Raw genomic sequence first — 12,848 nt, 5'->3', positions numbered from 1 at the left:
AGTAGCTTAATTAGCCTTAATTTGCTGTTTAAATAGCTATTAATAAAGGGTCATTATTAGCCTTAAATGCTTAACATTAAAAAGGCTTAATTCTAGCTTTTGTTTAATGCTTTGTTTTCTGATTTTTGTAAGAGGGAAAGTTAAAAGGTTCCTTGAAGGGAAAGTTAAAAGGTTCCTTGAGGGAAGTTAAAAGGTTCCTTGAAGGCTTGTAACACTTGCATTATTTTTAGTATAAAAGGAACTCATTGCCATGCATTTTAGGCAAGTGAGATTGAAAACAAAATTCTGATTTTCTTTGTGAATTTCTTTGTGCTTACTTTGTGTTGCACGCCCCCTTTTATTCTTATTACTTAGTGTTTGAGAGTAAAAGCTTTGAGAGTTTAAAATACTTAGTGAATTTTTGCTGCTCAAAGAAACCATCCAATCTAGAATAAGTTTCTAAGTTGCGTGGGTGTTCTCTTGTTTCGTTCCTTGTTAAGCTTGTTTTTAAGCTAATTCATACACTCTAAAACGGTCCCATTACACTTCCACATCAGTTGGTATCAGAGCCAAATCGTGTTGAACGAGATTACACTAGTTAAAACGCAGTATGGGTGATAATCAGTCCAATGCCGAAATGTTAAAAGTAATCGTGGATCAACTTCATGTAATGCACGATGGAATGAAGAGGCATGAAACAAGAATGGATGCCATTGGAGAGACGTTGCTTAGAGTGGGTAGAAGGGTAGAGGAATTAGAGAATTCTACTCCCACCCATGGCGAGTCCCATTTTCGTAACAATCAAGAAGATAGAAGTTTCAAACTAGACCTTCCTGAATTTGATGGTTCTAGTGATCCGGAGGTTTTTTATGATTGGGTACGAAGATTAGAGAATATTTTTGAGTATAAAAATTATGATGAAGATAAGAGTTGTAAAATGGCGACTCTTAAATTGACAAAACTTGCTGGGCTTTGGTATGATAACCTCAAAGCCAAGAGAAGGAGAGAAGGGAAAGAAAAGATTGCATCTTGGGAAAAACTCAAGAAGAAAATGGAGCAACGTTGGGTCCCACGTGAATATGTGCAGGATCAATATGTCAAATTAACTCGCCTAAATCAAGGTGAGCGTAATATTGATGAATATGTACGTGAGTTTGAGAAGCTTAGCTTGGTGTGTGACATACAAGAGAAGGAACCACTCAAAATTGCGCGTTTCACAAAGGGGCTTTCTAAACCAATCTCTAATAAGGTGGATCTTCTACCTTATTCCACTTATGATGAGGTTGTGAAAGCTGCTAGGAAGGTTGAAGCACAAAACAAAGAGGAGAAGCCGAAGAATGCTCCAAGACCCCCTTTTAGAGCGTTCTCTTCCGCGGGAAAAGTTGATTCTTTTCCTAGCCCTTCTAAATCAACTGTTCCTACTAACCCTTCGAAAACTTATGGAGGAAAACCAGATTTCAAGCAAGATGCATCCAAAAGAACTTGTTACAAGTGTCATGAAAGAGGACATATTGCTAGTGAATGTCCAAAACGGAATACACTTACTATTCAAGAAGGAGAGTGGGGTTCCGAAGAAGAGGAAGAGGAGGAGGAATATGAGGAATATGGTGCTGAAGAAAATGACGCTCCATTATGTGGTGTTGTGAGAAGACTTCTACATTCCGAACCTCTCAAAGATATGCAACAACGAGAGAACCTTTTTCATACTAGATGCAAGGTTCAAGACAAGGTTTTTGATGTGATTGTTGATGGAGGATCATGCACGGATGTGGCCTCAACTGAACTTGTAAGTAAGCTTAAATTACCTACACGAAATCATGCTAAACCTTACAAGTTAAATTGGCTGGATAATGACACCGGTTTAAAGGTTAAGAAACAAGCACTAGTTTCATTCACTATAGGAAATTTTTATGATGAACGTTGGTGTGACGTTTTACCTATGAGTGCGTGTCATATTTTGCTTGGTAGACCATGGCAATTTGATAGAAAAGCTATTCATGATGGTGTTTCTAATGTCTATACGGTCACTACCAAATTAGGAAAGAAGATTAGGTTGTTACCTTTGCCCCCTAAGGTTGAACCTATGGTGGAAAAGAAACCAAACTTCCTTATGTCTAGGAAGGAGTTTGAGGAAGAATGCGTGATAGAAGGAGGAGGGTTTCTGCTTATTGTAAAGCCCATTGTTGATGATGTTTCTCATGTGGCTAACTCTATTCCGTTGAGAAACTTGCTTAAAGAATTTGCAGATGTGTTTCCCGATGATTTGCCTAAAGGGTTGCCTCCATTTCGTGGTATTGAACATGCAATTGATTTGGTACCGGGAGCCTCATTACCAAACAAGGCAGCCTATAGATGCAATCCCGAGCAAGCTAAGGAGTTGCAAAGACAAGTTGAAGAACTCATGGAAAAGGGCTATGTGCGTGAAAGCCTTAGTCCATGTGCGGTGCCTGCCCTTTTGGTGCCAAAGAAAGAAGGAACTTGGAGGATGTGTATTGATAGTCGTGCCATCAACAACATAACTATTAAATATAGATTTCCCATGCCAAGGCTACAAGACATGCTTGATGAATTAAGTGGAGCCACAGTTTTTAGCAAAATTGACTTGCGAAGTGGTTATCATCAAATGAGAATTCGTGAAGGAGATGAATGGAAGACTGCTTTCAAGACAAAGCAAGGTCTATATGAATGGCTTGTCATGCCATTTGGACTTTGCAATGCTCCTAGTTCGTTCATGAGACTCATGAATGAGGTATTACGTCCCTTTCTAAATAAATTCATTGTTGTATATTTAGATGATATTCTAGTATATAGTAAAACTGAAAATGAGCATTTGATACATTTGAGAGTTTTACTTGAGGCATTGAGAGAGCATAAATTGTATGGAAAAATGGAAAAATGTACTTTCATGTGTAGTAGTATTTCTTTCCTAGGCTACATTGTTTCTAGTGAAGGAGTACAGGTTGATCCCGAGAAGGTGAAAGCTATCTCAACATGGAAGGTACCCAAAGATGTTCATGAGGTTAGAAGTTTTCATGGACTAGCTTCATTTTACCGAGTCTTCATCAAGAACTTTTCCACTCTTATGGCGCCTTTAACGGAGCTCTTGAAGAAAGGTGCATTTCAATGGAATGAAGCAGCCCACAAAGCCTTTGAAGACGTCAAAACCAAGTTATGCAACGCTCCAATACTTGCATTACCTGATTTTGACAAGTTGTTTGAAGTAGAATGTGATGCAAGTGGCGTAGGCATTGGTGCGGTTCTTGTTCAAGAAAGGCGTCCCATTTGTTATTTTAGTGAAAAGTTAAGTGGAGCTAAGTTGAATTATTCAAATTATGATCGTGAATTCTATGCCATTGTTAGAGCTTTGGATTATTGGTCTCATTACTTAAGGCCAAAGCCATTTGTTCTACATTCCGATCATGAAGCTTTGAAGTTCATTCATGGTCAACAAAAGCTCAACCATAGACATGCAAAGTGGGTGGAGTTCCTACAATCCTTCACTTTTAGTTCGAAGTACAAGGAAGGGAAGAAGAATGTGGTGGCGGATGCGTTGTCAAGGAGGAGTTACTTACTTGCTATGGTTCACACTCAAATATTAGGCTTTGAACACCTAAAGGCCTTATATGAAAGTGATGATGATTTTGCTACTGAATTTTCTAAGCCCACTAAAGGATACTTGGTTCATGATGGTTTCTTATTCAAGGGAAACAAGTTATGTATCCCTAAAAGTGGAGTGCGTGAGTTATTGGTGCGTGAAGTCCATGGAGGAGGTATTGCGGGTCATTTTGGAATTCATAAGACTATGGAGATACTTCAAGAACATTTCTATTGGCCACGAATGATCAAGGATGTAACACATGTGGTTGAAAGATGTTCTACTTGTCAAAAGTCCAAGAGTACCTTTCATAAGGGTCTCTACACTCCCTTGCCCGTTCCTAATGCTCCTTGGGAAGAGGTAAGTATGGACTTTATTGTGGGTCTTCCTAGGACTCAAAGAGGAAAAGATAGCATCATGGTGGTTGTTGATCGTTTTTCTAAAATGGCTCATTTCATTGCTTGTCACAAGACGGATGATGCATCTAAAGTTGCTGATTTGTACTTTCGAGAAATATTACGCCTACATGGAGTGCCAAGGACCATTGTTTCGGATAGGGACACTAAGTTCCTAAGTCATTTTTGGAGGACTCTTTGGAAGTTGGTAGGTACTAAACTTCTTTTTAGTACTTCTCATCATCCACAAACGGATGGTCAAACAGAGGTCACAAATCGCACTTTGGGATCCTTATTGCGTGGTCTAGTGAGTAGAACGCAAAAGGATTGGGATGTGAAGTTGGCTCATGCTGAGTTTGCCTACAATAGATCACCGTCATCTACTACTACTCGTGCTCCTTTTGAGGTGGTCTATGGGGTAAATCCTTTACTTCCTCTTGATCTTATTCCTTTGCCCAAGAAAGATCTAGTTCATGTTGATTCAAAGAAAAGATGGGAAGCTTTTCAAGAAACATGCGCTCAAGTCAAGAAAAAGATTGAAGCCATGAATACCGTTTACAAGGAAAGAGCTAATAAAAGAAGGAAACAACCTACTTTTGCTCAAGGTGATTTGGTGTGGTTACATTTGCGCAAGGAACGTTTTCCTAACCTTAGGAAGAACAAGCTTATGCCTAGATCAGATGGTCCATTTCGTGTGGTTGAAAAGATTGGAGAAAGTGCTTACAAGCTTGAATTGCCAAGTGACTATGGTGGTGTTAGTGCAACTTTCAATGTGGGTGATTTGTCTCCATACCTTGAAGATGAGAGTTTGAGGGCAAACTTCTTTGAAGAGGGGGAGAATGATGAGAATTCAGTCCACAAAGTCCAAGATCATCAAGTTACGGTTCCTACAACACAAGCTACGGTCCATGCGTTACTTAGCCACGCAAATGTCAAGCAAATGGCTGCTAATTTCGTGGGATTCTCTTCAAAGAAATCCTTTATTACTTGCCTTAAATGGGAAGTTGAATAGATGAGAAGTTGAATAAATGGAAAGTTGAATACAAGCAGCAACCTGAATTCTAGCTTTAATGCTTAAATGGGAGTTTTTTTTATAGGAGAAATGCAAGAGTTTTTTAGGAGAATATGGACGGTTCAAAGTAGCTTAATTAGCCTTAATTTGCTGTTTAAATAGCTATTAATAAAGGGTCATTATTAGCCTTAAATGCTTAACATTAAAAAGGCTTAATTCTAGCTTTTGTTTAATGCTTTGTTTTCTGATTTTTGTAAGAGGGAAAGTTAAAAGGTTCCTTGAAGGGAAAGTTAAAAGGTTCCTTGAGGGAAGTTAAAAGGTTCCTTGAAGGCTTGTAACACTTGCATTATTTTTAGTATAAAAGGAACTCATTGCCATGCATTTTAGGCAAGTGAGATTGAAAACAAAATTCTGATTTTCTTTGTGAATTTCTTTGTGCTTACTTTGTGTTGCACGCCCCCTTTTATTCTTATTACTTAGTGTTTGAGAGTAAAAGCTTTGAGAGTTTAAAATACTTAGTGAATTTTTGCTGCTCAAAGAAACCATCCAATCTAGAATAAGTTTCTAAGTTGCGTGGGTGTTCTCTTGTTTCGTTCCTTGTTAAGCTTGTTTTTAAGCTAATTCATACACTCTAAAACGGTCCCATTACACTTCCACATCAGTTGGTATCAGAGCCAAATCGTGTTGAACGAGATTACACTAGTTAAAACGCAGTATGGGTGATAATCAGTCCAATGCCGAAATGTTAAAAGTAATCGTGGATCAACTTCATGTAATGCACGATGGAATGAAGAGGCATGAAACAAGAATGGATGCCATTGGAGAGACGTTGCTTAGAGTGGGTAGAAGGGTAGAGGAATTAGAGAATTCTACTCCCACCCATGGCGAGTCCCATTTTCGTAACAATCAAGAAGATAGAAGTTTCAAACTAGACCTTCCTGAATTTGATGGTTCTAGTGATCCGGAGGTTTTTTATGATTGGGTACGAAGATTAGAGAATATTTTTGAGTATAAAAATTATGCTGATGATAAGAGTTGTAAAATGGCGACTCTTAAATTGACAAAACTTGCTGGGCTTTGGTATGATAACCTCAAAGCCAAGAGAAGGAGAGAAGGGAAAGAAAAGATTGCATCTTGGGAAAAACTCAAGAAGAAAATGGAGCAACGTTGGGTCCCACGTGAATATGTGCAGGATCAATATGTCAAATTAACTCGCCTAAATCAAGGTGAGCGTAATATTGATGAATATGTACGTGAGTTTGAGAAACTTAGCTTGGTGTGTGACATACAAGAGAAGGAACCACTCAAAATTGCGCGTTTCACAAAGGGGCTTTCTAAACCAATCTCTAATAAGGTGGATCTTCTACCTTATTCCACTTATGATGAGGTTGTGAAGGCTGCTAGGAAGGTTGAAGCACAAAACAAAGAGGAGAAGTCGAAGAATGCTCCAAGACCCCCTTTTAGAGCGTTCTCTTCCGCGGGAAAAGTTGATTCTTTTCCTAGCCCTTCTAAATCAACTGTTCCTACTAACCCTTCGAAAACTTATGGAGGAAAACCAGATTTCAAGCAAGATGCATCCAAAAGAACTTGTTACAAGTGTCATGAAAGAGGACATATTGCTAGTGAATGTCCAAAACGGAATACACTTACTATTCAAGAAGGAGAGTGGGGTTCCGAAGAAGAGGAAGAGGAGGAGGAATATGAGGAATATGGTGCTGAAGAAAATGACGCTCCATTGTGTGGTGTTGTGAGAAGACTTCTACATTCCGAACCTCTCAAAGATATGCAACAACGAGAGAACCTTTTTCATACTAGATGCAAGGTTCAAGACAAGGTTTTTGATGTGATTGTTGATGGAGGATCATGCACGGATGTGGCCTCAACTGAACTTGTAAGTAAGCTTAAATTACCTACACGAAATCATGCTAAACCTTACAAGTTAAATTGGCTGGATAATGACACCGGTTTAAAGGTTAAGAAACAAGCACTAGTTTCATTCACTATAGGAAATTTTTATGATGAACGTTGGTGTGACGTTTTACCTATGAGTGCGTGTCATATTTTGCTTGGTAGACCATGGCAATTTGATAGAAAAGCTATTCATGATGGTGTTTCTAATGTCTATACGGTCACTACCAAATTAGGAAAGAAGATTAGGTTGTTACCTTTGCCCCCTAAGGTTGAACCTATGGTGGAAAAGAAACCAAACTTCCTTATGTCTAGGAAGGAGTTTGAGGAAGAATGCGTGATAGAAGGAGGAGGGTTTCTGCTTATTGTAAAGCCCATTGTTGATGATGTTTCTCATGTGGCTAACTCTATTCCGTTGAGAAACTTGCTTAAAGAATTTGCAGATGTGTTTCCCGATGATTTGCCTAAAGGGTTGCCTCCATTTCGTGGTATTGAACATGCAATTGATTTGGTACCGGGAGCCTCATTACCAAACAAGGCAGCCTATAGATGCAATCCCGAGCAAGCTAAGGAGTTGCAAAGACAAGTTGAAGAACTCATGGAAAAGGGCTATGTGCGTGAAAGCCTTAGTCCATGTGCGGTGCCTGCCCTTTTGGTGCCAAAGAAAGAAGGAACTTGGAGGATGTGTATTGATAGTCGTGCCATCAACAACATAACTATTAAATATAGATTTCCCATGCCAAGGCTACAAGACATGCTTGATGAATTAAGTGGAGCCACAGTTTTTAGCAAAATTGACTTGCGAAGTGGTTATCATCAAATGAGAATTCGTGAAGGAGATGAATGGAAGACTGCTTTCAAGACAAAGCAAGGTCTATATGAATGGCTTGTCATGCCATTTGGACTTTGCAATGCTCCTAGTTCGTTCATGAGACTCATGAATGAGGTATTACGTCCCTTTCTAAATAAATTCATTGTTGTATATTTAGATGATATTCTAGTATATAGTAAAACTGAAAATGAGCATTTGATACATTTGAGAGTTTTACTTGAGGCATTGAGAGAGCATAAATTGTATGGAAAAATGGAAAAATGTACTTTCATGTGTAGTAGTATTTCTTTCCTAGGCTACATTGTTTCTAGTGAAGGAGTACAGGTTGATCCCGAGAAGGTGAAAGCTATCTCAACATGGAAGGTACCCAAAGATGTTCATGAGGTTAGAAGTTTTCATGGACTAGCTTCATTTTACCGAGTCTTCATCAAGAACTTTTCCACTCTTATGGCGCCTTTAACGGAGCTCTTGAAGAAAGGTGCATTTCAATGGAATGAAGCAGCCCACAAAGCCTTTGAAGACGTCAAAACCAAGTTATGCAACGCTCCAATACTTGCATTACCTGATTTTGACAAGTTGTTTGAAGTAGAATGTGATGCAAGTGGCGTAGGCATTGGTGCGGTTCTTGTTCAAGAAAGGCGTCCCATTTGTTATTTTAGTGAAAAGTTAAGTGGAGCTAAGTTGAATTATTCAAATTATGATCGTGAATTCTATGCCATTGTTAGAGCTTTGGATTATTGGTCTCATTACTTAAGGCCAAAGCCATTTGTTCTACATTCCGATCATGAAGCTTTGAAGTTCATTCATGGTCAACAAAAGCTCAACCATAGACATGCAAAGTGGGTGGAGTTCCTACAATCCTTCACTTTTAGTTCGAAGTACAAGGAAGGGAAGAAGAATGTGGTGGCGGATGCGTTGTCAAGGAGGAGTTACTTACTTGCTATGGTTCACACTCAAATATTAGGCTTTGAACACCTAAAGGCCTTATATGAAAGTGATGATGATTTTGCTACTGAATTTTCTAAGCCCACTAAAGGATACTTGGTTCATGATGGTTTCTTATTCAAGGGAAACAAGTTATGTATCCCTAAAAGTGGAGTGCGTGAGTTATTGGTGCGTGAAGTCCATGGAGGAGGTATTGCGGGTCATTTTGGAATTCATAAGACTATGGAGATACTTCAAGAACATTTCTATTGGCCACGAATGATCAAGGATGTAACACATGTGGTTGAAAGATGTTCTACTTGTCAAAAGTCCAAGAGTACCTTTCATAAGGGTCTCTACACTCCCTTGCCCGTTCCTAATGCTCCTTGGGAAGAGGTAAGTATGGACTTTATTGTGGGTCTTCCTAGGACTCAAAGAGGAAAAGATAGCATCATGGTGGTTGTTGATCGTTTTTCTAAAATGGCTCATTTCATTGCTTGTCACAAGACGGATGATGCATCTAAAGTTGCTGATTTGTACTTTCGAGAAATATTACGCCTACATGGAGTGCCAAGGACCATTGTTTCGGATAGGGACACTAAGTTCCTAAGTCATTTTTGGAGGACTCTTTGGAAGTTGGTAGGTACTAAACTTCTTTTTAGTACTTCTCATCATCCACAAACGGATGGTCAAACAGAGGTCACAAATCGCACTTTGGGATCCTTATTGCGTGGTCTAGTGAGTAGAACGCAAAAGGATTGGGATGTGAAGTTGGCTCATGCTGAGTTTGCCTACAATAGATCACCGTCATCTACTACTACTCGTGCTCCTTTTGAGGTGGTCTATGGGGTAAATCCTTTACTTCCTCTTGATCTTATTCCTTTGCCCAAGAAAGATCTAGTTCATGTTGATTCAAAGAAAAGATGGGAAGCTTTTCAAGAAACATGCGCTCAAGTCAAGAAAAAGATTGAAGCCATGAATACCGTTTACAAGGAAAGAGCTAATAAAAGAAGGAAACAACCTACTTTTGCTCAAGGTGATTTGGTGTGGTTACATTTGCGCAAGGAACGTTTTCCTAACCTTAGGAAGAACAAGCTTATGCCTAGATCAGATGGTCCATTTCGTGTGGTTGAAAAGATTGGAGAAAGTGCTTACAAGCTTGAATTGCCAAGTGACTATGGTGGTGTTAGTGCAACTTTCAATGTGGGTGATTTGTCTCCATACCTTGAAGATGAGAGTTTGAGGGCAAACTTCTTTGAAGAGGGGGAGAATGATGAGAATTCAGTCCACAAAGTCCAAGATCATCAAGTTACGGTTCCTACAACACAAGCTACGGTCCATGCGTTACTTAGCCACGCAAATGTCAAGCAAATGGCTGCTAATTTCGTGGGATTCTCTTCAAAGAAATCCTTTATTACTTGCCTTAAATGGGAAGTTGAATAGATGAGAAGTTGAATAAATGGAAAGTTGAATACAAGCAGCAACCTGAATTCTAGCTTTAATGCTTAAATGGGAGTTTTTTTTATAGGAGAAATGCAAGAGTTTTTTAGGAGAATATGGACGGTTCAAAGTAGCTTAATTAGCCTTAATTTGCTGTTTAAATAGCTATTAATAAAGGGTCATTATTAGCCTTAAATGCTTAACATTAAAAAGGCTTAATTCTAGCTTTTGTTTAATGCTTTGTTTTCTGATTTTTGTAAGAGGGAAAGTTAAAAGGTTCCTTGAAGGGAAAGTTAAAAGGTTCCTTGAGGGAAGTTAAAAGGTTCCTTGAAGGCTTGTAACACTTGCATTATTTTTAGTATAAAAGGAACTCATTGCCATGCATTTTAGGCAAGTGAGATTGAAAACAAAATTCTGATTTTCTTTGTGAATTTCTTTGTGCTTACTTTGTGTTGCACGCCCCCTTTTATTCTTATTACTTAGTGTTTGAGAGTAAAAGCTTTGAGAGTTTAAAATACTTAGTGAATTTTTGCTGCTCAAAGAAACCATCCAATCTAGAATAAGTTTCTAAGTTGCGTGGGTGTTCTCTTGTTTCGTTCCTTGTTAAGCTTGTTTTTAAGCTAATTCATACACTCTAAAACGGTCCCATTACACTTCCACATCACCATTCATATAGCCCATACTTGGTCTTGAATGCAGTTTTCCATTCATCCCCTGCTTTCATCCTAATTTGGTGATATCCACTTCTTAGATCCACCTTACTGAACCACTGTGAACCACCCAATTCATCCAAGATATCATCAATTCTTGGTATAGGAAACCTATACTTAATGGTTATGTTGTTCATACTACGGCTGTCAATGCACATTCTCCATGTGCCATCCTTCTTTGGCACTAACAGAGTGGGTACTGCACAGGGGCTTAAGCTCTCTCTTACATATCCCCTTTGCATTAATTCTTCCACTTGTCTTTGTAGTTCTTGAGTTTCCTTAGGGTTGGACCTATAGGCAGTCTTATTAGGTAAACTAGCTCCTGGTACCAAATCTATCTGGTGTTCAATGCCTCTCACAGGTGGTAAACCAGGGGGTAACTCATTAGGAAAAACATCCTTATATTGATCCAACAAGCTTCTCAATTCATGTGGTATAGGTATAGGCTCATGGACTTCCTTGGTAACCAGAAGGTATATCTCTCCTTGACCTTGGATTTCCTTTTCACACTCCCTTCTGTTCATTAAATGGACATGCACTTTAGTAATCTTAGGAGGAACAGCTCTGTGTGGGGGCAGGGGTAACAGCTCTTTTTTCTTTCCATTATGCCTAAGGGTATAGGTGTTGGTATAACCATTGTGTGTGGTCTTTTTATCATATTGCCATGGTCTGCCCAGCAGCAGATGACAGGCATCCATCTCTAACACATCACACAGAATATCATCCACATATGTTCCCAAGGTCATGCTCACTAAACACTGTCTACTCACTGACCCACTTGACTTGTTGTCTAACCATTTCATTAAGTAAGGATGTGGGTGAGGCTTGGTTTCTAAATTTAACTCATCTACCAGCTGCTTACTGATGCAATTAGATTCACTCCCGCTATCAATGATTAAATCACAAACCTTCCCCTGTACCCTACATTTGGTCTGAAAAATATTCTCTCTTTGGTCAGACTTTTTGTCCATGGGGGTAGCTTGGAAACTTCTTCTAATGATTAAGCTAACATGCTCTTCTTCAGGTGGTATCTTCTCCAGATCCTCTCCTCCTTCTTCCTCAGTCTCCCCTTCATAAGTATGCCATTTTTCTTGCTCATCTACCCAAAAAGTACCATCTCCATCACTAAGGCTTGGTGGGTCTATTTCTTCTTCTTGTCCATTCTTTGAAACTAACATTCTTTTGGGGTTGGTGTTTTGCCTAATGTCAATCCACTCTCTCATGGTAAAAGCTCTAGCATTAGGACAATCCCTCTTGTAATGTCCTCTTCCATTGCACTTAAAACATATCACATCCTTAGGATTTATGGGGGGCTCTGTTTTTGTTGTACTGTTTTTAGGTCCAGTGCCCTGTGCCTCCTTCCTAGGTGTGGTGAAACTACTGGTGTTCCTAGGGTTGTAGGCCCTGGTGGTCTTATTGTGTGTGGCAGTTAATCTGTTAACAAATCTCTCAACATCAATGGCATGTAAACTTGCTGTGTTCAGCGTGAGGTCAGGTGTGATCCTTAAGTGGTCCCTTATGTCCTCTCTCAATCCTGCAATGAACCTACTGACTCTCATGTCCTCAGGCTCATTGATGTCACACAGAACATAGGTTCTTTCCCATTCATTCACATACTCTTGTACAGACCTACTCCCTTGTTTCATGGAATTGAGTTGAATATATTGTTGTTGTTTATAGGCAGATGGAATATATTTTCTTCTCATGTTCTTCTTGAGTTTTCCCCAAGTGTTGATCCTACTCCTTCCTTCCTTAAGCCTTTGTTTCTGTGTTCCCTCTAACCAAACAGCAGCTGACTTAATCAATTTTACCTTAGCCAACTTATACTGATGATCCATTGGTGTTTCCCTAAATTCAAAGTACTGTTCCATTCTTTCCTCCCATTCTATGTATTTGGCTGGATCATGTGAAGTTCCATCGAATTCAGGTATATCCAATTTGATTGTTCTATCTTCGTATGGTCGAGGATTAGGGTTTGGTGTTCTATCAATTCGGTTTTGTGTAATCACACCGGTCATCTCTTCTCTAAACTGACGCAAACTATTCTCCATCA

At 39.2% G+C, this 12,848-nt stretch overlaps 1 protein-coding gene across 1 annotated transcript; it reads left to right on the top strand.

Moving 5' to 3' along the window:
• The first annotated feature begins 589 nt into the window (after positions 1 to 589).
• On the top strand, positions 590 to 2,714 carry LOC130804432 (uncharacterized). Its single transcript, XM_057668861.1, has 3 exons — positions 590 to 856; positions 1,067 to 2,552; positions 2,704 to 2,714. The coding sequence occupies exons 1-3, from the start codon at positions 590 to 592 to the stop codon at positions 2,712 to 2,714; spliced, it is 1,764 nt and encodes a 587-aa protein (XP_057524844.1).
• Positions 2,715 to 12,848: the final 10,134 nt, after the last annotated feature.

This window comes from Amaranthus tricolor, chromosome 17 (genome assembly GCF_026212465.1).
Source record: "Amaranthus tricolor cultivar Red isolate AtriRed21 chromosome 17, ASM2621246v1, whole genome shotgun sequence".
Classification (NCBI taxonomy): Eukaryota; Viridiplantae; Streptophyta; class Magnoliopsida; order Caryophyllales; family Amaranthaceae; genus Amaranthus; species Amaranthus tricolor.
The sequence above is the reverse complement of the archived record's forward strand: the minus strand, read 5'-3'. Positions and strand labels throughout refer to the sequence as shown.

Coding starts and splice junctions, on each gene's coding strand:
- LOC130804432 (XM_057668861.1), top strand. CDS start 590: ATGGGTGATAATCAGTCCAATGCCGAAATGTTAAAAGTAATCGTGGAT. Junction 857..1,066: donor CGGAGGTTTTTTATGATTGG/GTACGAAGATTA, acceptor GAATATGTGCAG/GATCAATATGTCAAATTAAC.